A 25,114-nucleotide genomic window follows, 5' to 3' on the forward strand; every position below is an offset into this window, starting at 1 on the left:
ACTTACTTCTCTTAAGTCCGAATTGGAAGTTCTGATTTATAACTGACTTCTTCTGGGGCTCGAATGAGTTTTTTGGTTGCTTCAGTATGTTTGAAGGTTTCTCAGAGATTAAGTGATCATTTTGAGTTTTTGTCTTTGGTTGATTTTCGGTTGTTTGATTGATTGTCTTTCTGCTCTGTTCACCCTCTCCTATATTTATAAAAAAATGCTTTTGAGTGGGGCTTCTTTCTCTTAATAATGGGCAGCAAAATTTCCTAAAAGATCTTTCTTTTTTAAATGTAAAAAAATGGGTTTATCGTTCTGCAGATAAGCCATCAATGGTCGATTCTTAAGACAATCATTTCCTGTTTAAAAAAAAAAAAAAAACTAACCCTCTTTAATTCCAACTACCCCCGTGAGAGCTCAAATTGTGATAGTTAGTTTGATTTTCCAGTTTGAACAACTCCCTATTTCCGCTTATCTTTTTAGAAAACACAATCTACATATCCCTTGAAAGATGGTGCATTCTTTGGAGCAAGCAATATCTCTGAATATATAAAAGGGTTTTGATCTTGGTGGCAGAGTTTCGAGATGTCCTCCTTATTGCCTGCCTTTGTCAACTCTTTATCACTAAGTTGAAATTGCTGACTTTTCTAAGTCAGAAAAAATCATGTGGGTCTGTTTTCCTTTTGGGCTTCTTCTTCTTCACTTTGACCATGCCAAGCCCAATTTGGGTTTCTTCGAAGCCCAAGTCTTTCTCATGGTTTGGTAGGTCCTGGGCTGGGCTTTTTGACTTGGGCTCTTGATTTCGATTTTAGTCCATATTGTCTAGGTCTGATTTTGCCTCGTCCTTCTGGGCCTCCGGTGTTGGGCTGAGTGTGTAATCTTGACCTAATTACAAGGGAACGCTGGTGGGTGTGCTAAATTAGGCCCAAACACCAAAATAACCCTCAAATGGACGGATTAATGGATGAAATGTTCAAATTTTGACGGTGGGGGGAACATTTGATAATAAAATTTAATTTGAGCCCTTAATTCACTAAAAATAAAGGTCAGGGGATAAATTGAAAGTTATGTACAAGTTCAAGAGGTAAGTCGATAGTTTACCTTAAATAAAAAGTAAAAGCAGTTGTGTGGACGATAAACCCTCACCACACTTTTAAATAAATACTGCCGTATGAGTAATAAACCTACACTATACAGTAAATTTTGTATACCAATGGCATTTGGTTGGCATTTTATATTTTATATTTTGTTCAATTTACTTTTGCTTTCTGTTTACTGTTCGAACTGTCTTAATTTCCATATTGGCAGCTGTTTTGTCATTCTCTTATTCTCCAGAGAGATTTACAACCAGAGCCTCTTAATATAACAAAGAAGATGCATGGAAGAGCAAATATCAACACAATCAAATTATACGCAATTCCCAGTCTACAATTCTTTTTTTCCCCTTCAAATATGAAAAGAAATTCAGACAAAAAAAGTTTGCACCATGGCCATCCCCTAATAAGGGATAAACCAATTGATAGGAGGATTAATAATAATTTCATAAAAAAGGAGATTAATTGAGAATTTATTGAGTTCAAAATAATCCAAGATTTTTGCCTGCTGAAGTCTGGGAATAATACATCTTTTGTTTTACCTTATACACTATAAATTATTAGCCTGCTGCCTAATCTCAGAAAACGGTTCACCAAGTAAAAAAAGAAACAAGGAATATCAGAACATTGAAAATCTGCAACATATCACCGTTAATGAAACGCAAAAGTAGAATTAGACGTATCTAAAGGCGTATACAGAAAATTTGTGAGTTTAACAAGCCACACTGTTCAATTATATGACAAAAGTTTCACATCAATTTCCTGATAAGCAAAAACATGTTCTGATCAATCTTAAACTTAGTACAACTGGTTGGATCTCCTTTCAGCATCATCTGAAGCCCACCAAATGAAGCATATACCTCCCTGAAGCCAATTAGAAAACCCAGTAAATTAGATAACCACAAAGCCACTAAATTCAGATTAACAGAAATGGATTTCTTTCACTCAGACAATTTAAATTCAAGATATTATAAGACGAAAGCAATATAAAAGAGACCAAATGGATATCAACCCTTTTATGATTTCTACAACATAAATTCTAGTTGCATTCACAAGCAATCCCTAAATAATTGCCAGAAAAATGAACCCCATCTAGCCAGAAACCACTGTACCTCAACACACTATTTCGACATGGAAGTAATGATCACTCTGTGAATAATTTGCAAGAAAAATACAGTTTGAGCAGTATGTCACTTACACTTCGACACCTTCTTTTGAATACTCTGATTTCCCTTTTGCTGTTGACATTTTATACAGCAATCCATGCATTATATAATCAAACTTGTCTGCAAGAGATTTCTGCTCAACCTGCCCAAAGGTAATCATCTTCAGTAAATGGGCAATTAGAGAATTCCAAAAAATTCAGAAAGCACAACATACAGGCACTAGTCCATAGAAAATGTCAAAATACAAACTACAACAGAATGTTATTCTTATTTTTCATCACTGTTCAATTACACAATCCACACCATCATGATTATCAGCACTGAGTGATCATGGGATATTGGCCATGCAAGGAAGATGCTAATCTTAGACATGAATCTGTGGATGGAATTTTCTCCCATTTAAAATTGACATAATTTTGATACGCCTGCTCTCCAAGTTCACCTCAAAAGTATAGTACAGTACCTGTCCCTGTTTTCCAGCAACAGGTGCTCCACTCCAGTTAAGTGTGGGAGATAGCACCATCAAGAATTTCTCCTTCTCATGCATCGGATATATCTCCGTATTCACATCTAGGATCAGCGACACACCACGCTTCTCACTTTGTGCTACAATTCGGGAAACTACAGAAAATTTAAACAAAAGCACCCATTTGTGAAAAGCATTAGAGTATTTTCCAGAAAAATTCAAAAGTTTTATCGATCATGCCAAGCTAATAGAATGTAAAAGGCCTTTTATAACTATATGGGGTGGGTGACAATGAACTCCTCTACACAATTTATCACATCAAAGCAATGTCTCATAACACGAAAGAAACCATTAAAAAGAGTCTAGAAGAATTTCTCCATATTTTTAAATTGAAAAATTCAATCTGGCATAAATCAAAATAAACCTCAACCCTACACCACTTCAAAGAAAAAAAAAAAGGAACACAATATCCACAGACCACCAGTGAGAGGACAACTTGTTTGCATATCATGACCATAATTAATCTAAAAAGGAGGTGATGGAAAAGCTTGAAAGACAGATAGTTCCATCTGGTGAAGCTTGAAAAACAAAAAGACTATTTAGGACAAGGAAAATTTGCTTCACTTCTTATCAGTACAAACTGTAATCTTCTGTCCCCCTTTTTTTTTTTTTTTTTTTTTTTCCGGTTACGTGAATAAGTCCCTTCAATAAATCAAGATTAAGTCAAGTTTTCTGGCAATCATAAGAGGGCAACTAGTATTCAGACAAACCTTTATCAAATTTTTTGCCATCTGGATCCACTTTCTCAATGGTAAAAATATCATCAAAGAGGAAATCAACCATTCTTACAGAAAGTTTGTCCTCAACAGCAAAGCTATACCTACATAATAGAGAAAGAAAAAGTCTCATAAACAGAAAGGAACTTCAGGATTTAAAATCAAATAATTATTAAAAGAAACTCTCAATAAGATTATGACCAAAGTCTAGGGTTTAGGGTTTAAATAATGACATTTCCTTAGAAAAAAATAATATTTCGTTTTTTATTTTATTTTGGGTTTTCTAGGATTTCTATTTTTCTGCTGTAGTTTTGTTAAGCCATGGATGAGACTGAGAGAGCTTCATAAACAGTGAAAACGAGAAGGAGAAGAAGCAGAAGCAGGGACTTACTGTGGAGTTGGCTTGGGGCAGCTGGGCTCTTCCTTGGTCAGACAATAAAACCTTTTTATTTTGAAAGTCTAGGGCTTATTATTATATGCGCGGCCCAAGACAATAACCCAAAACGATTCGTTTTAGCCATTCTAAGCGAGCCCTCTTTTCCGTCGCTCACCGACTCACTCCGTCATTTCATCAAACACCTCCTCCGCCCTTTCGCGCCTCACTCTTTTCCACTCTCTCTCTCTCTCTCACCACAAAACCATGTTTCGAAGGTACTGGAAATCCTCAGGAATCTCTCTATCAAATTACTTTCAGCGACGCCAATGCCTCTATTGACACTTTGTTTCTTCTTTGTTCCACAGATCAATTTTGCAAATTTCGTCTCGTCGTGGACTTAGGAATATTCCGAGGTCGATTTCAAGTCAGGCATGTAAATTTCCACTTGATTTAGAACTAGTTAGTGTATGAATTTGGTGATGCTTTTGTTGATAATAACACATAGGGACTTCAAATTTGCAGCACGTTTCAAGATTTCTGAGAAGGGAATTCTCCGCCGCAGCGTCCAAAACTGCGCCGCAGCAACCTGGTGGTGCAGGCAGTTTGCCGCCGCCGCCGCCTGAGAACGGCGGTTCGAGCGCCAAAATTTTCCTTGGAAGTGCTGTTGTTGGTGCTGGGCTTGTGGGAGCTTACAAAACTGGGTATCTAGACCCGATTTTTGGTGCAAAAGAGAAGAGTGATTTGCATAAGGAAGCTGGGATTGGTGTGGAGGAAAAACTTGTGGAAGAAGAAAAGCATGATGAAGAAAAAGCTGGCAATGTTGAGGAGAAGATTGAAACTCATTCAGATGTTGCTCATGTTGAGGGTTTGAGTGGAAGAGATGGTGAAGAACATTCTCAGGTGGATGATAATAAATCTGAGAGTGACATAACAAGTGAGAAACCTTTGCCTGAGTTTTCCCAAAATGCAAATCTTGGGTTATCATCTGAAGGGAATGTAGATGTGAAGAGTACAGAGGAAAAAACTAGTGTGGAGATAAATGAGGAGGTACAAACATCGCCAATAGTTTCGCAGACTAATGCAGATCAGCGGCAAGAAAATGAGGTGAAAACATTGCCGCATCAACAGGATATCACAGAAGACAAGGTACAGGTAGTTCTCATTTAGGTTCCATTTAACAAGCTGAATACTTGTGGATACACTTGTGAAGGCTAGAATTTTAGGCTGCACTTATCAATGAAACTTCATACATCACAATAATTATGTTAACGTTGTCATTTAGACTTTAACATCAAAGGGAGCTTATTATGAATGGTATTTATATGAAGTTGCTTTTGGTGGAACTTTGTTACAGGTTGCATTAGGTAATAATGAAGAACCATCAGGTTCTCTCCTCAAGACATATAATCTGAGTGATGAGGCTGATGAAAGCACCGCAACCAACTCTAACAATGAAAACGATCAAGTTTCTAAAGAAAAAGAGGTAGTTATCAGCATTTTTTTATTTTACTTTTTTCTCTTCTATGCATAGTGCTGTTGCAATGCCAAAAGAGAATGTCCAATGGAACTCACTAAATTCTGGTTCTCTGAATAACAGGCTCTCGTTGATGCAATTGAAGGGTTGAATGATGCTTACATATCCAAAGATGGAAAGCTAGTTCTTGACTTCTTACAAACCATTCATGCTGCTGAAAAAAGGCAAGCTGAGTTAGACGCTCGTGTTTTTTCTGAAGAAAAGAGAACGTTAAAGGTTTCTAATATTACTTACAAGAATTTATTATTCCCTTGCTTTAAAATGATAGACTAAAGTGTTGTTGAGAGCTCTGTACTATCCATGAATTTGACCACCTACCTCATCACAGGAGAAGTATGAAAAGAAACTAAAGGATGCTGGGGCCAGGGAACTCATGCTTGCAGAAAAGGCAGCAATGCTAGACAAGGTTAAAGAGCTCTCTTATTATCTTCTCTTTGTTTTATTTTCAAAGACTATCTTCTTGTTAGAGAGAGGGAGAGGGAGGGGTGGATTTTTGCAATCATGTCAGAAGTCTGAACCTGAATTGGGTTGTGAATAAATCTTTGGTTCTATTATTGAAGAACTTTGTGATTTAGAACATAGCGTCACTTATCTGCATGAAGGTCTATACGAGGACACAGATTGTGTTGGAACTTGGAAGACACTAGTAATGTAACGCATGAGGAGTGGAGATAACCTGCATGTGCACAGAGTCACATGAGATTCTTCCCCACCCTCAGATCCAGTTTGTTTTGACTACTCAGGACCTACAAATAGTTTCTATTTACTTAAGATGTAGCTGTTGTTCTTACATTTTTTTTCTTTTTTGGTTTTTCAGGAATTAAAGAGGGAAAGAGCAAAAGCAGCTGCTGCACTCAAGTCACTTCAAGAAAAGCTTGAAGAGGAGTTTAAGACAGAACTTGAGCACAAGGTGCAGAATTACTTTGGTGCTGTCGGTTTCTTTTTAAATTTTTTTCGCTTAATTATCCATGCGCCCCCTGTGCTTTATCGAAAATCTCATTTTGCCCCCTACATTTCAAACTGGGTCAATATGCCCCCTGTGCTTTAATTCTGCGTCCCCCGTTACCTCATTCCATCAATTCGATTAGTAAAACCGTTAACTTGCTGATTTGGAATTGCTAATTTAGTATTTTAGCTATTAAAAAATTTCAAAATCTAAATTAAATATAAAAACTAGTTTTAAAACATTTTAATAATAAATAAGATTAGACAGACTTTTAAAAAAGGAGGCCTCAGCACCACCACACCTCCCACCACCCCTACTCTCGCCCCCACCCGTGGCCAGCACTCCGCCATGGTTCAAACATGATCTCCCCACCCGGGTGATTATCCACACCAAAACATTGATAACACTCCCTCCAATCCACCTAGCCACCTTCACCCCCCTGTCATACTCACCCCTAGCCGCCACCCCAAATTCACACCCAACCTCAATAATCCAATCTGCCCCAAGCCTTAGCCACCCCAACACCAAAACCCCAAGCCATAGCTGCTCTTTTCTTTTCCAACCAGGTTTGATTTCATGCTTGTCCTTTTCCCATATTCTCTGTGCAGTCATGAAGAACTTTATTTTGATTTTCAATAGTTTTTTACCATGTCGGAGGAGAAACCAGGGTGGCGAGATGGGGAGGGAATGGTGGCTGTGGGTTGGGGGCGGTAGTTGGCCACGGTGAAGGGTTGGGTTATGGTGGGAGGTGTGGTGGTGTGGTGGTGGGGCTATTCGGGTGCTGGGTTTTTTCTAAAAAAATTTATCTTTCTAATCTTATTATTATTAAAATATTATTAAATTGTTTTTTAAATTTAATTTAGATTTCGAAATTTTGTAATTGCTAAAATTACTAAAATACCTATGCCACATCAGCAAGTTAACGATTTTACTAACCAAATTGACGGAATGGGGGAACGGGGAACAAGGGACACGGAAATAAAGCACAGGGGGCATATTGACCCAGTTTGAAATGTAGGGGGTAAAGTGGGATTTTCGGTGAAGCACAAGGGGCACATCGATGATTAAGCCTTTTTTCTTTCTTTATGGTGCATCAGCAGATGATGACTGGTAAATTGAAGTTGATAATTTTAAGTAAATGCAGGAAAATGAAGAAGAAATGAAGTTGAAAAAGGTTGAGGAATTAGCAAAAGCAGAACTGGCAGCAGCCATTGCAAGTGAAAAGACAACCCAGATTGAGAAAATGGCAGAAGCAAATCTTCATGTAAGATGACTGCTCAAATCACCTAAGAATGGATACACACACCAAAATGTGGATTTATGGTCCTAATTTGCCGTTGCTTTATATTTGAACTGTCTGGAAAAAAAAAGGTTTTAGTGAAAATAGTGACACTAAGATTTTGAGGGGATTATTTAAAACCAGAAAAATAGAGGTGGGGATGCTTCGTAGTGTTGCTTATAACAGTTGCTTAATAGAGTATTGCTCAGAAAATGAACTCATTTCACCCATATGTGATGTAAATTCCCACTCCATTCAAGCAGTCAAATACAATCAGTCGTAGTTATGTTAGTGTTTACTTGAACTTTGTAGTTTAGGAAAGGAACAAAACAATAAGGAGGAGGGTGATGGATGTTGGGATGCAAATTTTTTATTTTTTTATTTTTTTATTTTGTAGATCCATTTTGCCCATGTCCAACATGAAGGAAATGTAACTCCCGTTTTGCAGACCACATTAAATGGTGTAAACTGCTCTAGATATATAAATGTGCTTGTAGTTTTGCTCGCTTTTTCTAGATTATAAGCCTCTGTATGTCAAAAAGTGAATTAACTGTATATCTGTATGTCAAAGTTTAGTAAATGAAGTCATACTTAATGGTCCACTTATGACCTGTTCAGAGGGTTAAGGCATGTAGACTTCAATTTTATACAGCTTTGTGATAATAACTGATGAATCTTGCTTAAATAGTTCTATGTTGGGTGGTGCATGGTACGTTTGTCTGTATTAATGTCTCTAATAATGATTGTCTAATTGGTCCATTATGAAATCTGATGTTTAAGTTATTTTTGTAGATAAATGCTTTGTGTGTGGCATTCTATGCAAGATCTGAAGAAGCTCGTCAGACTCACTCTGCTCACAAGCTTGCTTTGGTGAATATTATTATTCTTTTCATTCTTTTCATTGACTTCCAACTTTTTATTTAGAAGAGAACTTAATGTGTTAATACCCTCATCAGTGATTTTCTAAGCCTGTAAGTTACTTCTTAACAATGATATGTTTTGTTGTTCTTTGCAGGGAGCACTTGCACTAGAAGATGCACTTTCAAAAGGATTACCAATCCAGACAGAAATAGAGGCTTTGCACACTTATCTTGAAGGCATTGATAAAGATTCAATTTTAGATTTGGTCCTATCATCTCTTCCTGAGGAAACACGAAGGAATGGCACAGATACCTTACTGCAATTGAATCAGAAGGTTAGTTATTTTCTTACTTCTTCATTAAATATTTGCTAATGGACTCACCCTTCTTATGCCGTCAACTATTAACATCCTTCTTTAACTTTTTACTTTTACGATTGAACTATGCTTTGGTCCGCTCTAATTAATGGCCAAGACGTTAACCTTACTGCTTTATATAGTTGACGGGAGGAATAATATTCCTCCTAGATAGTTTGAATGCCCAACGTTGACCTGCTAGTAATTCATGCATGTCTAAGTTTTTCGACATAAAGTTGTTAAAATTGTGCTCAAGAGTTGCCTCAGAAGTCATACATAGAGCAACAGGTTATGGATACATAACATATTCTATGTTACTACTACATGAAAGATGTCTGATTAGATTTTTGGGTTGAATTGTTCTGTATATAAGCATTCAGAACTGTTGATGAGATTCTGTCTACTCATTTGTTCATTTATTAGCAAGGGTGGCAATTGCCCCATTTGTCATTTTTAAGACATGCCTTTAGGACTTACTTGGGGCTGATATTCTAAAATAGTTATTGTTGACTAGGATCTCTTTAGTATTTTGCCTTAAATTGTTTTATCATGCTGACAGAAATGCACCGCTTCATATGCTTGAAATTTGGAAACCTTTTTACTCCTTTTCCCTTTGTCCTGGACAAACTGAAGCCTTGGTTCTAATTTCCCTCTCTCTATCTCGTGCTTACTTTTTGGTTGTAAAAACATGTAAGATTAAATTTAATATGCTTCATTAAGGACATATTGACTAACGTTTCAAGTATTCTCAAATGTTTGTTTGATCACTAGTCTTCTGTTTGGTTGAGATATTCAAAATTTTGGTTTAGCAACTTCCTAATAAATGCATAAAGGATACAGGTTCAGTGTGAGCCATTTCGTGAGTTAATGAGTATCCATATGAAAAATATATGAGGTATTAATTCAACTTGCTGCAGATACAAGAATTACGGAAATCCTTAGTATGAAATGAGAATAGTTGAGTGCTTCAAGTTCTGAATTGTTAATTCTTGAAATCCTAGCAAGTAGGGTAATACTTCAGTGCTGTACTAACTTCATTCTTCTTGCAGTTTGATGCCTTGAAAGGGACAGTACGGCACCTCAGCTTAATCCCTCTTGGTGGTGGCGGCATTTTGGCACATTCCTTGGCACATATAGCATCCTGGTTGAAGGTAAGTAGATATGCGGCCTGTGTTTTCCATTCTAAATCACTAGTATAAATTAACTTATTGGAATGTTCGTTGTATTTGTTTTTGGGATTTTGTCTAGGTAAAGGAAGTTGATCAATCTGGGGATGGAATTGAATCCATCATCAACATGGTGGAGTCCTGCCTTGCTGACGGGAAAATAGCCGAAGCAGCAGAGGCACTTGAAGAAGGTGTGAAAGGCACCCAAGCAACAGAAGTAGTGCGCGAATGGGTGAAGCGTGCTAGGAATAGGGCTATCACAGACCAAGCTCTTACACTTCTCCAATCATATGCTACTTCTATCAGTGTCACATAAAATCCACTTCTTGAGTACGCATACTGAGGCTGCATAATTGATCTACATAAAGGTTCTTTGGTCTAGTGTTGTAGCTCCCGATAATTGCCTGGTTCTGATGTAAACAAACAAATCATAATGTGTTACCGACATTATGATTGAAAATGTCACTTAATTTTTTTTGGGGGGTTTAATGTCATGGGAAGTTTCTGAGCAATTGTATTTTTCGTCTTCAGCTTGAGTAGATTATCTATTACCCTCTTGAGTGGCATATTGTTTCAAATGCTGCAAAAGAATTTTGCATGCTATAATGGCATTATAGGCTGTAGCACTGCTTCAGAACACAGTGACTAAATTGGCCACCATGATGTAACACAGGGACTATTTTTGCATTTAAGCCTTATTGTTACCATTATTATTTCAAGTCAGGCATATGCATGACACATTACTTTTAATACATATTTCGACAAAGTCTAGCCTAGTGGATAAGGGCATTGACTCGCAGACTAGTGATATCAGGTTCGAACTTCAATGACACTCTGATAGTGTGTGTGTATGTGTGAGAAAATCCCCTCTACTTGTAGTTTAAAATATCGTTTATATTAAATATGTATATATATATTAACGGAATTGGTGTTAGGTGGACATAATGATTTTTTTTTTGGTGAAAAATTGAAGCTCGTGTATAAGTTAAGGTGACATTCTTATAGTTTACCCATTAAAGGAATAGATTCATTACTCAAGACAACGACAAGCCTTCGTGCCACAAGATAAAAATTAGCATGCACATTGCACATCTCGCCCAAGCTTCATCTCAACACTCTTCCTTCTCTAAGTCGAGAAAAACTTGTATATCACAGGAATAACACTGTTTTGCCATCTCTAACCAATCATGCTTTGCCATAAGTGATAAGGATTCTACATGACGGAACATAATTATATGGGAATAGCAAAACAATATTATCCCCATGACATACAAGTCTCCTTTGAGCCTCCTCTCAAGATTTACTTTTCTATTTAGCCCATCAATAAATCGACCAGCACTAAACCGTTTGTTAGGTAGACTGCATGTGGTCGAAGTCAAAATCAAAATTTCCTCCACTAATTTTGGTAAATTCGATGGGCGATTCCGGTCTCTCAATTCAATTATCTAAACTAAGTCCATTCCTAATTCGTATGGTACTACCAAGCCTCTGACAATTGATGGCCAATTGACTTTTGGCCATAGTTGTGTGTTATTGTAATGGCGATTTTAGAGGTACTATTGACATTTAATTTTCTCGTAACTTTTATATTTAATTTCTACACATTGATTCTCTTACCAAGTAAGAAATTTTGAGTTCCTTTTTCGGTCGAAAACTTTATGTTCTTAAAAATGATATTAATTTTCTGCAACTTTTTTTATTTGAAAAAATTGTCAAAATTCAAGAAACACGCATGTGCCTGAAAATTATTAATTAATAAATAAACTTAGTGCAAATGTCACATTCCTAACTTACCCGCAGCATTACACATGAAGAAACATCCGCGTCCGACAATCGGAAACTTGCTGATTGCAAATTATGTATCACTTGACAGCGAAGATGACGTGGTTGCAAATTACAATCTATAAATCATTGATTCGTTTGTTAGTCTGAGAGTTATCAATCTTAATCATGATTGGTGAGAAATCAACTCATGAAAACCTTTTTACATTTAAAAAATGACAAGAACATGGCCCTCACCCATGGGCTCCACTGCCACTCACAAAAATATTTATCAACATACTCAACAACTAGTTGCTCCTCTGGTTTCTTTTTTTTGGCAATGAAGGAAATTGTTACTACTCACTTCTAATTAGGGTGGCTTGTTCCGGTACTAATAACATCGAGGCATGCTGTGACTTGAATATTATTAAATTACGACATCCATATAGCGAGCCATTAGTCAAGTAGCGGAAATGAAATTCTTCCATTTCAGCTTTTACCACAAGACTGCCCATGTATTGCAATTGCAGCCTGTTTTGGTTTTCATCTTTTCCACAAATTTGGCAGCTGGTAATGGTACTGGGTCTCAATCATTATCCCAGGTCCTACAAGAAAATGCTAACAGACAAGAGGAATTATTTGATTTAGAATTTTTTTTAAGAAGACTTCCATGCTTTCACTTTGGATTTAAACAAGGTCCTGCTGTCTACTCAATTAATTGATTGCTACAATCAATACCCAACTAGTTTTCAAGTCCTGACTTACCAGATTCTGGCTGGAATGATGAAGGTTGTGAAAAAGCTTAGTAAATGGGGTATTTGTAGGGTTCAAATTGTTGGGTAAATTGGCAGATAAAAATAAAACTGGATTTTTCTAATTTTTTATTGTTTATTTTTTACCATGAGGTAGGCTGTGGATAATTTATGCTAATAGAGTCTAGCTCAATGGAAATGGGTCTTGACTTGCAGATTATTGATCTCTTGTTCGAACCTCACGACACCGTAGTAGTATGTGTGTGAGAAATCCCCTCTTCCTCTAATTTTAGACTAACGCTTGCACAAGGCATGTGGTACGTAAGGAAAGTCCAGCCAGTATGCCAAAATGCTGAGTTTTCAGTTAGCTTAGCACAGAAAATAAGCATGGTTGAATATTAATTAGTTATAGTTGTATCCTTATTAGGTGTATGTCACTTGGCTATGCCAATGCCACTAATTGCCTTTTATTGATAAAATAATAAATTGCACACATAATTTCCAGCCAACTAAGAAAGAGAAAAGAGTATCAACAAGAGAGGGAGCTAGGATGAATCTCTTGATTTTCCATCTGGCTTGGCTCGGCTTAAGATATTGAGCCGACCTTCTAGCTTTTTTTATTATTTTACATATGGTATGAATCTCTTGATATTCCATGTGCTATTATATTCTCCAAAAAGTATTATTTTCGAAAATTAATATTTAGAATTATTGCCAAAAAAATTATGCATTTACGACAAATTGCATAAATCTCATGTGGTAATTTCATTAATTCCTTTCTAACATTTTCTTCTGCACAATTTCACAAAACTTATATATCATTTTTCATAATAGCTTAAATTTAAATTGTCGAAAATTTTGTTCCTAAAATATTTATATGAAATTTAGAGGTAATTTTTTGAGAAGTTGTTATTGCAGTTCAAAAATTCCTTTTTTTCGGACTATCAATAAAATTATTATTTTTGTATTTATTGTGTTTTAAAAATTTCTTTTCACTTTGTAGATGAAATGGTGAAAATAAAAAGAAAAAAAATGTTAAAATCTTAGTTGGAGCTCCAAAAAAAGCCGAAGCCAAGCCATGAAAGCCTTTTACGCTGCAAATTGTCGGTGGTATTAGGCTGTGACGGTGCGGCTGTCTCTCTCTCTCTCTCTCTCTCTCTCTCTGTGGCTTGAGAGAGTATCTATGGAAACGTAAAACTCGTCCAACAAACAAAAAAGAAATAAAATTTATTTTTAAAAAAAACACCAAAAGAAGAAAAAAGAAAAGAGAAAAATAAAAAAGGGAAAATTATATCAATCTGTGTCTGATTGTGAGTGCTTTTTCATTTTATTTTAGCTTCTTTGTTGCTTGTAGCTGTTGGTTGTTGTAGTTGTGGTGTTCTTGCTCTTGATGCTCTCTTCCCTTGTCTTTTACGAAACCCAATTGAATTGATGCACCAAACAGCTTCCCCATCTCTCACTCTCTCAAGGTGAGCTCACCCATCTCTCTCTCTCTCTCTCTCTCTCATTTGCATTGGTTCTTCTTCTGACCCAATTGATTGTAATTTCTTCCAAATCTGAGGTCAACACTTTTGTTGCATTCTTCAGATTCTGCACTACAATTTCACACACAAATACAAAAATATGAATTGGGTTGCATTTTTTAGTTTCACATTTTGACTACCCACTGACAAGCTCGGGACTTGATTCGATCTTGTCCAATTTCTGTGAGTTGTCTTTGATCTGTTCCTTTGTTCTGTGCCCAAATAGCCCACTTTGTAGAAATGCAAGTGAGGAACAAGTGTTATCTGAATTGAATTGAGCTTCAGTAGCTCACTTAAGTCAATGCTTCAGTTTTTCTTTTTTCTTTTCCGGGAAAGATTTGTAGATTGGAAAGTGGTTTGTGTGTAATCTGGTCTGCAATTGTGTTTGACAGGAGGCTGTGAGTTAGATCTGGAGAAGGGCAAGGTCTCTCCATTGATTTGTTCTTTGAATCTTGAAGAGTAGCAAAGCTGGCAACCACACTGGGTTGGAGGTTTGCTGCCAGCAATGGCAGCACCCTTGCCACTAATGATCTGGTATTTTCCTTTGTCATTTTTGTTTCATTTCTTATATGGTTCTCTTTTTTTTTTTTTTTTTTTTTTTCTTCTTCTTCTTCTTCTTCTTTTCTCTTCCTTTTTTTGTTCTTGAATCGTAATTTGAGATTGTAGATTATAAATCCAGTTGAAAGAGTATAATTAAGATACTGAAAGTTTCATGTGCCTCTTATGAATACTGGGGGGGACGCACTAGATCACATTTATCCTGTTCTTGTTTCAATTTCCAATCTATAAGCCTCATTGTGCAGTAGGTTCGGTGTAAATTATTAGTGTAGATAGACAATCTATGTTACGCTGAAATTAAGTGTTTCAGGGATGCATTTCTGGAGTTTGGGAAAATTTAAATGTGTAATCGAATTGGTAAATGATATTCTGAAAATTGTGTTATTCCCCCTTAAATATTTGTTCAGGCTTTGATGTTAAAATGCAACTCACAATGGACCAAGTGATGAAAAAATTAAGAATAATATTAAGAAAAAGGAGAGGAGATGGATTCATTTTTTAGATAATATGAAAACTGATAATGGATTTTTGCTTTCATTCTTATGATTACAGGAAAGAAATGGTGATGCAAAAGTTCAAGATTCAGAGCCTCCAACACCACATTCTATTATAAAAATGGGTTCAAGGTGAGTTAAAATTTGTTTCTACAAATTCTTTGTGCTGTTTGGTAGAATTATTTTTGTCTGCATCTTGGAACTTGTTTGCCACTTGGTAATCATTAAGGCTCTTGTAGATTATGCTGGTGGGCATTTTTCTTTCTGTGAGCAAGTGTCTGCTTGTCTACTCTCATGGAATTATGTTCTTATTTGGTGGTAATATCCTTGCATACTTTAATGCCTCTACTTGCTGTCTCACTCATACTGATACTCTTCATTCTGCCTTCAGCTTGAAACTAGACATTGTCTTAATCCCAGGGTATCTTTATTTTCTTTTTCCTTAATCTAAAAAAACAAATATTTGATAGAGAACTTACTGAGCATATGCATTGTCAATGTTGACTAGAAACCATATTAAGTTTCACCAAAATCAAGTTGGGCTAAAGATTGTCATTTTGAAATATTAAGTTTTACCATCACTTATTTCCTCTGAGGTTAGGGGTTTGCCTTTTCATGCTACGATTCGTATTAGGATGATGTTGCCTTGTAATTCTGTTTTGTTGTTTTTTCTTGTTTTAGATGTAGACTAATTGATGTTTGTAGGGGACACCTTGTCCCCTGTGTTGTATTTTCTTTTAGTTATATAAGCTATGTTTCTTATAATAATAATATAAAAAAAAGGATAATTCTGCCTAAATTATCTGTTGTTCTAAATTTTCTGACAGGGATCGTAGTAGCATGGAGGATGCAGATGGGACATTGGCAAGTGTTGCTCAATGCATTGAGCAGCTGCGTCAAAGTTCCTCATCTGTACAAGAGAAGGAATATTCGTTGAAGCAGTTGCTTGAGCTTATTGATACTCGTGAAAATGCTTTCAGTGCTGTTGGATCTCACTCTCAAGCAGTTCCAGTACTTGTTTCTCTTCTTCGATCAGGTTCAGTTGGAGTTAAGATACAAGCTGCTACTGTTTTAGGCTCTCTCTGCAAGGAGAATGAACTAAGGGTGAAGGTCTTGCTTGGAGGATGCATTCCACCATTGCTTGGTCTACTCAGGTCCAGCTCGGCAGAAGGGCAAATTGCAGCTGCAAAAACAATTTATGCTGTTTCTCAAGGTGGTGCTAGGGATCATGTTGGATCAAAAATATTTTCAACTGAAGGAGTTGTGCCAGTGCTTTGGGAGCAGCTGCAAAAAGGGATCAAGACTGGTAGCTTGGTTGATAGCTTGTTGACTGGAGCATTAAAGAACCTATCCAGCAGCACGGAGGGATTCTGGACTGCAACCTTTCAAGCTGGAGGAGTGGATGCACTTGTGAAGTTGCTTTCGACTGGACAGCCAAACACTCAAGCTAACGTGTGCTTTCTTCTTGCATGTATGATGATGGAAGATGCTTCTGTTTGTTCTAAGGTGCTGGCTTCAGAGGCTACAAAGCAACTTCTCAAGCTTTTGGGGTCTGGCAATGAAGCTTGTGTTAGAGCAGAAGCAGCAGGTGCTCTAAAATCTCTTTCTTCCCAGTGCAAAGAAGCAAGGCGGGAAATAGCTAATTTCAATGGTATTCCTGTGTTGATAAATGCTACAATAGCCCCTTCAAAAGAATTCATGCAGGGCGAGTATGCCCAAGCGTTGCAGGAGAATGCTATGTGTGCTTTAGCAAATATTTCTGGTGGTTTGTCATATGTGATCTCAAGCCTTGGTCAAAGCCTTGAATCTTGCTCTTCACCTGCCCAAATTGCTGATACATTAGGGGCTTTAGCTTCAGCTCTTATGATATATGATAGTACAGCAGAATCTAATAGAGCATCAGATCCTGTGGTGATTGAGCAGACTTTGGTTTCACAATTCAAACCTCGTTTACCATTTCTTGTTCAGGAAAGAACCATAGAGGCCCTTGCAAGTTTGTATGGGAATTCCGTACTCTCAACTAAACTCTCTAATTCAGAAGCAAAACGTTTGCTTGTTGGTTTGATCACAATGGCTACAAATGAAGTTCAGGATGAGCTTATGAGAGCTCTTCTTACACTTTGCAATAGTGAAGAAAGTCTCTGGCGCGCTTCAAGGCCGTGAAGGGGTTCAGCTGTTGATATCACTTCTTGGGCTTTCATCAGAACAGCAGCAAGAATGTGCAGTTGCACTGCTTTGCCTGCTTTCTAATGAGAATGACGAAAGTAAATGGGCTATTACTGCTGCTGGTGGCATACCTCCACTGGTTCAGATTCTAGAGACGGGATCTGCAAAAGCCAAGGAAGATTCAGCATCAATCCTTAGGAACCTATGCAATCACAGTGAAGATATACGTGCGTGTGTCGAAAGTGCTGATGCTGTTCCTGCATTATTATGGCTTCTGAAGAATGGAAGCCCAAACGGAAAAGAAATTGCAGCGAAGACTTTAAATCATTTAATCCATAAATCTGATACAGCAACGATCAGCCAACTTACTGCATTATTAACCAGTGATCTACCTGAATCTAAAGTGTATGTCTTGGATGCTCTGAAAAGTATGCTGTCAGTGGTCCCCCTCAATGATATATCACGTGAAGGCAGTGCTGCTAACGATGCAATTGAGACAATGATAAAAATTTTGAGCTCAACTAAAGAAGAGACTCAAGCCAAGTCTGCATCAGCTTTAGCTGGAATCTTTGAATATAGGAAGGACTTGCGTGAAAGTAGCATTGCTGTTAAAACTCTTTGGTCAGCCATTAAGTTGATTAGTGTTGAATCTGTAAGTATCCTTGCAGAGGCCTCGCGTTGCCTCGCGGCAATATTTCTTTCGATTAAAGAGAACCGGGATGTGGCTGCTGTTGCTCGAGATGTATTATCTCCGTTAGTTGTGCTTGCTAACTCTTCAGTTCTGGAAGTTGCAGAACTAGCAACATGTGCTTTGGCTAATCTTATTTTGGATAGTGAAGTTTCAGAGAAAGCAGTTGCTGAAGAAATCATTTTCCCAGCTACTAGAGTTTTGCGTGAAGGCTCGGTATCTGGAAAGACCCATGCAGCAGCAGCAATTGCTCGCCTGCTCCATTCTCGTCAAATTGATTATGCTTTAACCGATTGTGTCAATCGTGCTGGAACCGTTCTTGCACTAGTTTCTTTTCTAGAATCTGTTCATGCATCTGTTGCCACGTCAGAGGCACTCGAGGCACTTGCTATTCTGTCCAGGTCAGAAGGAGCTACTGGAGAAACAAAACCTGCATGGGCAGTTTTGGCTGAATTCCCGAAAAGCATAACCCCAATAGTTTTATCCATTGCTGATGCAGCACCCTTGTTGCAGGATAAAGCTATTGAAATATTATCCCGACTTTGCAGAGATCAGCCTGATGTATTGGGGGACACAGTTGCTACTGCCTCTGGATGTATATCATCAATCACTAAAAGGGTGATCAATTCAACTAAATCAAAGGTTAAAATTGGAGGAGCTGCACTCCTTATTTGTGCTGCAAAAGTTAGTCATCAGAGGGTTACGGAAGATCTTAGCGAATCAAACTTATGTACCCATCTCATTCAATCTCTTGTTGCAATGCTTACTTCTTTGGGAAACCCAGGGGATGATGACAATGACTCCATTAGCATTTATAGGCGTAGTAAAGAAGAAACAAAGAATGATGAATCTAATTCATGCACAGGAGTTATTTATGGTGTTAATTTAGTTATGTGGCTTCTGTCTGTTCTCGCCTGTCATGATGAAAGGTGCAAAATTGTGATTATGGAGGCTGGGGCAGTGGAAGTTCTCACAGACAGGATCTCAAATTGTTTTTCACACTACTCTCAGGTAGCTCTCTTATTCCGCTTTATGTTTTCATTCAATAAGGAAGAAGATCGAGATACATTTGACCAATTCTGAATTTCTATATACACTGATTCATAATATAAATTTATTGTTCTCTATCCATCAAATATTGGGTTTATAGTCTAATCATCTAACCTGGAATGGTCCTTGGTGTAATTTATGCAGATTGAGTTTAAAGAAGATAGTAGCATATGGATTTATACTTTGCTGCTGGCAATCTTATTTCAAAATAGAGATATCATACGAGCACACGCAACCATGAAATCTATACCAGTACTTGCAAACTGGTTGAGGTCAGAGGAGTTGACCACCAGATATTTTGCGGCACAGGCAATGGCCAGCCTAGTCTGTAATGGTAGCAGGGGTACTCTTTTATCTGTTGCAAATTCTGGAGCAGCAGGCGGGCTCATTTCCCTACTTGGCTGTGCCGATGTTGATATAAGTGATCTTTTGCAGTTGTCAGAAGAGTTTGGTTTAGTGCGTTATCCTGAGCAAGTTGCTCTTGAGAGGTTGTTCAGAGTTGAAGACATAAGAGTTGGTGCTACTTCTAGAAAAGCAATACCTGCACTTGTTGATCTTCTCAAACCAATACCAGATCGTCCTGGAGCACCATTTTTAGCACTTGGTCTTCTGACTCAACTTGCAAAGGACTGTCCGTCAAATAAGATTGTAATGGTAGAATCAGGAGCTTTGGAAGCGCTGACTAGGTATCTCTCACTTGGTCCTCAAGACGCAACTGAGGAAGCTGCTACAGATCTGTTAGGTATACTATTTGGCAGTGCTGAGATAAGGAGACATGACTCTTCATTTGGTGCTGTCAGTCAACTTGTGGCAGTTTTACGGTTAGGCGGAAGAGCTTCCAGGTATAGTGCTGCTAAAGCATTGGAAAGCTTATTTTCTGCTGATCATATAAGGAATGCAGAAAGTGCTCGGCAAGCCGTTCAACCCTTGGTGGAGATTCTTAATACTGGTTCTGAGAGGGAGCAGCATGCTGCAATTGCTGCGTTGGTGAGGTTGCTGAGTGAAAATCCATCAAGAGCCTTAGCAGTTGCAGATGTTGAAATGAATGCAGTAGATGTTCTTTGCAAGATTCTTTCATCAAATTGCTCAATGGAGCTGAAAGGCGATGCTGCCGAGTTGTGTTGTGTTCTGTTTGGAAATACAAGAATCAGATCGACAATGGCTGCAGCTCGATGTGTGGAGCCTCTGGTGTCTCTTCTTGTTACTGAGTTCAGTCCTGCACAGCATTCAGTTGTCCGAGCGTTGGATAAACTTGTTGATGATGAGCAACTTGCAGAGCTTGTTGCTGCTCATGGTGCAGTTGTTCCTCTTGTTGGCCTCCTCTATGGTAAGAATTACTTGCTCCACGAAGCTATTTCCAGAGCCCTTGTGAAGTTAGGGAAAGACAGGCCTGCTTGTAAGATGGAAATGGTGAAAGCTGGAGTGATTGAGAGCATACTTGACATCCTCCATGAGGCACCCGATTTTCTCTGTGCTGCTTTTGCAGAACTGCTCCGAATATTGACCAACAATGCAAGCATTGCTAAGGGACCGTCTGCTTCAAAAGTTGTTGAGCCCCTTTTTATGCTGCTAACAAGACCAGAATTTGGACCTGACGGGCAGCATAGTGCACTACAGGTTCTTGTCAACATTTTGGAGCATCCACAGTGTCGTTCTGACTATAGGTTGACATCCCACCAAGCTATTGAACCAATTATCCCCCTGCTTGATTCTCCTGCTCCTGCAGTACAACAGTTGGCTGCTGAGCTTCTATCACATTTACTCTTTGAAGAACAACTTCAAAAGGATTCAGTGACTCAGCAAGTGATCGGTCCTCTCATACGGGTTCTTGGCTCTGGTATACACATATTGCAGCAGAGAGCTGTGAAGGCCCTTGTTAGTATTGCGCTAATATGGCCAAATGAAATTGCTAAAGAGGGTGGTGTCACTGAACTGTCCAAGGTGATATTGCAATCAGATCCATCTCTTCCTCATGCTTTGTGGGAATCGGCTGCTTCTGTTTTATCAAGTATTCTGCAGTTTAGTTCTGAATTTTATTTGGAAGTGCCTGTTGCTGTGTTGGTAAGGTTGCTTCGTTCTGGCTCAGAAAGCACAGTAGTTGGTGCATTGAATGCTCTTCTGGTACTGGAAAGTGATGATGCAACCAGCGCAGAAGCAATGGCTGAAAGTGGTGCTTTAGAGGCTCTTTTGGAACTTCTCAGATCTCATCAGTGTGAGGAAACTGCTGCAAGGCTGTTGGAAGTATTGTTGAACAATGTGAAGATCAGAGAAACTAAGGCTACCAAGTCTGCCATAGTACCATTGTCTCAGTACCTCTTGGATCCGCAAACCCAAGCTCAGCAAGCGAGGTTGCTAGCAACTCTAGCTCTTGGTGATCTCTTCCAGAATGAAGGCCTTGCTCGAAGTGCTGACGCTGTGTCTGCTTGTCGTGCACTAGTAAATGTGCTTGAAGACCAACCTACTGAAGAAATGAAAGTTGTAGCGATATGTGCTTTGCAAAACCTTGTGATGTACAGTCGGTCCAATAAAAGAGCCGTTGCTGAGGCTGGTGGTGTTCAGGTTGTGTTGGATCTGATTGGTTCAAGTGATCCAGAAACGTCCATTCAGGCTGCAATGTTTGTTAAACTTCTCTTTTCAAATAATACCATTCAAGAGTATGCTTCTAGTGAGACAGTAAGGGCCATTACTGGTAAGTTCTCTTTTTAAATGGTGATATACAATGTCTGAGATAGTAGAACCCCTAGGTCGATCATCACTGAAGCCGATTTCTTTTTCCATTTTTAAAAAAAGAATCTAATAAGATTTTTGTCTTGTCATAGCTGCTATCGAAAAGGATTTATGGGCAAGTGGAACTGTGAATGACGAGTATCTGAAAGCTCTGAATTCTCTTTTTAGCAATTTCCCACGTCTTAGAGCCACGGAACCTGCAACGCTAAGCATTCCTCATCTTGTTACATCCCTCAAGACAGGGTCAGAGGCAACTCAAGAAGCTGCCTTGGATGCACTCTTTCTTCTTAGGCAAGCCTGGTCAGCATGCCCCGCGGAAGTTTCTAGGGCTCAGTCAATTGCTGCAGCCGATGCGATTCCCTTGCTGCAATACTTAATTCAGTCGGCCCACCTCGGTTTCAGGAGAAGACAGAATTTTTGTTACAATGTTTGCCAGGGACACTGGTGGTCATAATCAAACGTGGAAATAATATGAAGCAGTCAGTGGGAAACCCTAGTGTTTATTGCAAGATTACACTCGGCAACACTCCACCAAAGCAAACTAAGGTAAAATGCCTTAAATGTGCTTTCTGCTACCTTTTCTTTCCTATTCTTAGGAGATTTGAATCTTCTTTTGGATAATCTTCTTCTGAATAATCTTCTTCTGAATTCATCATTCATTTGAGTGCCACATAGAACGCTTGATTATGTCATCATGAATGCAAGACTGCAGCCAGTCTTTACAATGCGTATTCAAGAAGAAATTAAGTTTATTTTATTTATTCTTAGAATTAGAACTTGGGGATTTAATAAGATAATTTGTTTTCGATCATCAATTTTTCCCGGTTGTTAATTTGAATAGTCTTCCGATTGGTTGAGGATTAGGATTAGGATCTTGGTTGAATTTGTGGGTCATGTACTGTATATTAAACATAGTATCTTCTGCAATTATTGCAAGAACAACAGAATTATTGAAATTATGTGGATAGGTTATGTTTACTGGAAACACATTGATTGTATTTTTTTTGGAGATAATGCACATTGTGTCTCTTCTGTGTCTGCAGTGATATTTGGCGTGATATCGGTATTAACTTCTCACCATGAATTTCTGTACTTCTCAGGTTGTTTCAACTGGCCCTAATCCAGAATGGGATGAAACCTTTTCATGGTCCTTTGAGAGTCCCCCGAAAGGCCAGAAGCTCCACATATCTTGCAAGAACAAGAGCAAAATGGGAAAGGTAAGTGAACAAAGAAATGGCCAACATAGACACTTTTCTTTATAATAACAGGACATATTTTCTCAGCTGATCCTTTATTCTTGTTCTACCTAGTAACTGGTAACCAATTATCTTTTGATATATTGACAGAGTTCATTCGGAAAAGTTACCATCCAGATTGATCGGGTAGTAATGCTGGGAGCCGTTGCCGGTGAGTACACTCTGTTGCCAGAAAGCAAAAGTGGGCCCTCACGGAATTTAGAAATAGAGTTCCAGTGGTCTAACAAGTAACAACCCCATATGGAGTTTTTGTTATTCTTCTGAAAATTGAATTATTAGAGGAAAACTTTTTCAAAAAGGGATTCATTTTTTTCTTCTTTCTTTTCATTCTGGATTATTTGTCATGTCAATGTACATAATATCCCAAAGATTTTGATTTTTGCCAACAGTCCAGTAAGTAGTCATTTGTGAATGTATTCTTTTATGACCTGTGGGAAAGATGTAACTTTCTTGTGTGCTTTGTCAATGTTAGAGGAATAATGAAGTTGTTTATGGGTTTTGGGCTAGTTCATATGTTGATGTATTATTTGATGGATAATAAATAGTAATGATTAATGATTTGTTCCTTTATCTTCTTGTATTTTCCTCCATCTCGACAAAGGACTAAGGTCCAAGTATTATATGTGTTAAAAAGATTATTTCTCTTTGTGGATCCACATGGAATGTGGTCTTGTAAAGTCATGGCATGTGGTCTCCATTGTTTCATCAATCAAAGTTTCATTAGGAAAGATTATGATAAGGGAATGGTTCGATTTCTTTCTTTCAATGTAATAATAATAAATAATAAAAATAAAAATGGGCTGAAGGCTAAACACAGGACCGGCAAGCCTAACAAAAAATATCATCTAAGCTGCTTCCTTCTCTAGAATAGTTTAAATTAGATTAAAGTAGAATATCATTTTTTGTTTAAATTAGATTAAAGTTAAAGTAGAATATCGTTTGTATAAAAAAAAATAAAAACGTATATCATATTATCATCTAAACTGGCTACTCACAGTCACAAGAAGGAGGAAGCTTTAAAAACCCGGAGCCCCAAATCTAAGAAATGACCAAAATTTGGCAGCTCCATTGATATAAAGAAGAGTCAGTATTTCAAAATTATTATTCTACCTTATGACATACAAGTTATTTATGGAGAGTTTCAAATAACCATGAGAGCCATTAAGTTTTAAATGAGTCTGAGACTTGATGGCTTACCATGTGAGCCATATTAGCTACAATTTCAGCTTGCAAAGGTCATCTTCGTAACTCTTTATACTTGTACATTTTTGCGAAGTGATTAAAACTTGAGTTCTGAAGTAGATTGATTCAAGAATTGAATCTTTGCAAGGGAGAAAAACTTAGTTACAAATGAGATATTACTGTTTTGCTATCTCCGACCAATAATATTATTTCATGTGAAAGTGTTATCAAGCTATTAGAGCGTTATTGGTTAGGAATAGCAAATACAATATTATCATTTTTTCATGGAAGTCTTTCTCCTTGCAAAGGGCTTATAAACAAGTTAAAAACATTTGTCCCTATATCTAACGTCCTAAGTTCGTTCCCCTTAGGGCTGGCAATGAGTCATGTCATGTTGGGTTCGTGTCGTGTCAAAATTATATACGTGTTAAGAATGCTCAATCCAAATCTGACCCGTTTAATAAATGTGTCATGCACGGATTGACCCATTAAGTTCTTGTGCGGGTTTCAGGTTGACTCACTAAGTGGTAGCAACTAAAATATATTTAAAAAAGAAAAATGAAAAATGAAGAATAAACAACTTAGAAAAATGAAGAATAACAAATAAATGGGTTGGTGGGTTATACGAGTATTTTAGCGGATTGGAGAGTTACATAGGTATTTTAGCTAGTCGACGGGTTAACCCGAAACCCACTTGTTTATTAAACGAATCATGATTGGTTGACCGAAAATAACCCAAATTTTAATCGTGCGACTTGAACCCACTAAATTCTAATGCGGATTTCGAGTCGTGCAACAAATCGTGCCCCGAAATTGCCATCCCTCTTCTCATCATATAACTACTCTGAGCATCCTAAGCCACCTAAACTACAAATCTCTTGCAAAAGTATGTATTGTAATAATATAAGTAGTCACATCTTTCCCTTCTGACCAAAAAAAAAAAAAAGTCACAT

The 25,114-nt window shown here is 37.8% G+C and overlaps 3 protein-coding genes across 4 annotated transcripts; 2 read left to right on the forward strand and 1 right to left on the reverse strand.

The window, feature by feature from the left end:
• Positions 1 to 1,730: 1,730 nt before the first annotated feature.
• On the reverse strand, positions 1,731 to 3,963 carry LOC103343840 (DNA-directed RNA polymerases II and V subunit 8A-like). The gene is made up of 5 exons (XM_008247479.3): positions 3,879 to 3,963; positions 3,482 to 3,591; positions 2,709 to 2,866; positions 2,278 to 2,387; positions 1,731 to 1,943 (listed from the first exon to the last, which is right to left on the reverse strand). The coding sequence occupies exons 2-5, from the start codon at positions 3,552 to 3,554 to the stop codon at positions 1,829 to 1,831; spliced, it is 456 nt and encodes a 151-aa protein (XP_008245701.2). The 5' UTR covers positions 3,555 to 3,591; positions 3,879 to 3,963; the 3' UTR covers positions 1,731 to 1,828.
• A 27-nt stretch (positions 3,964 to 3,990) lies between these two features.
• On the forward strand, positions 3,991 to 10,723 carry LOC103331756 (MICOS complex subunit). 2 transcript variants are annotated; one of them, XM_089052671.1, is made up of 12 exons: positions 3,991 to 4,138; positions 4,229 to 4,292; positions 4,386 to 5,015; positions 5,218 to 5,346; positions 5,461 to 5,613; positions 5,726 to 5,803; positions 6,215 to 6,307; positions 7,488 to 7,607; positions 8,415 to 8,492; positions 8,638 to 8,817; positions 9,888 to 9,989; positions 10,087 to 10,723. In XM_089052671.1, the coding sequence occupies exons 1-12, from the start codon at positions 4,128 to 4,130 to the stop codon at positions 10,318 to 10,320; spliced, it is 1,872 nt and encodes a 623-aa protein (XP_088908797.1). In that variant the 5' UTR covers positions 3,991 to 4,127; the 3' UTR covers positions 10,321 to 10,723. The 2 variants fall into 2 exon arrangements, with proteins under 2 accessions (XP_088908797.1, XP_088908801.1); XM_089052675.1 differs by having other exon boundaries at positions 4,386 to 5,009.
• A 3,711-nt stretch (positions 10,724 to 14,434) lies between these two features.
• On the forward strand, positions 14,435 to 23,549 carry CSI1 (binding protein). Its single transcript, XM_089046200.1, is given in 9 exon segments — positions 14,435 to 14,574; positions 15,151 to 15,224; positions 15,920 to 17,239; positions 17,241 to 18,957; positions 19,141 to 21,685; positions 21,816 to 22,103; positions 22,106 to 22,269; positions 22,824 to 22,940; positions 23,070 to 23,549. Coding segments are annotated over 8 exon segments (6,303 nt in total). The 5' UTR covers positions 14,435 to 14,574; positions 15,151 to 15,213; the 3' UTR covers positions 23,211 to 23,549.
• Positions 23,550 to 25,114: the final 1,565 nt, after the last annotated feature.

This window comes from Prunus mume, linkage group LG1 (genome assembly GCF_029339155.1).
Source record: "Prunus mume cultivar Tortuosa linkage group LG1, ASM2933915v1, whole genome shotgun sequence".
Lineage (NCBI taxonomy): Eukaryota > Viridiplantae > Streptophyta > Magnoliopsida > Rosales > Rosaceae > Prunus > Prunus mume.

What these genes read in the sequence shown, in the direction of transcription:
- LOC103331756 (XM_089052671.1), top strand. An exon ending in AAGAAAAGAGAACGTTAAAG is followed by an intron (nt 5,614 to 5,725) that starts GTTTCTAATATT and finishes ACCTCATCACAG; the next exon opens with GAGAAGTATGAAAAGAAACT. An exon ending in AGACAGAACTTGAGCACAAG is followed by an intron (nt 6,308 to 7,487) that starts GTGCAGAATTAC and finishes AAGTAAATGCAG; the next exon opens with GAAAATGAAGAAGAAATGAA.
- LOC103343840 (XM_008247479.3), bottom strand. Translation starts at nt 3,554, where the DNA reads ATGGTTGATTTCCTCTTTGATGATATTTTTACCATTGAGAAAGTGGAT. An exon ending in TTGCTGGAAAACAGGGACAG is followed by an intron (nt 2,388 to 2,708) that starts GTACTGTACTAT and finishes ACCTTTGGGCAG; the next exon opens with GTTGAGCAGAAATCTCTTGC. An exon ending in TCAAAAGAAGGTGTCGAAGT is followed by an intron (nt 1,944 to 2,277) that starts GTAAGTGACATA and finishes AATTGGCTTCAG; the next exon opens with GGAGGTATATGCTTCATTTG.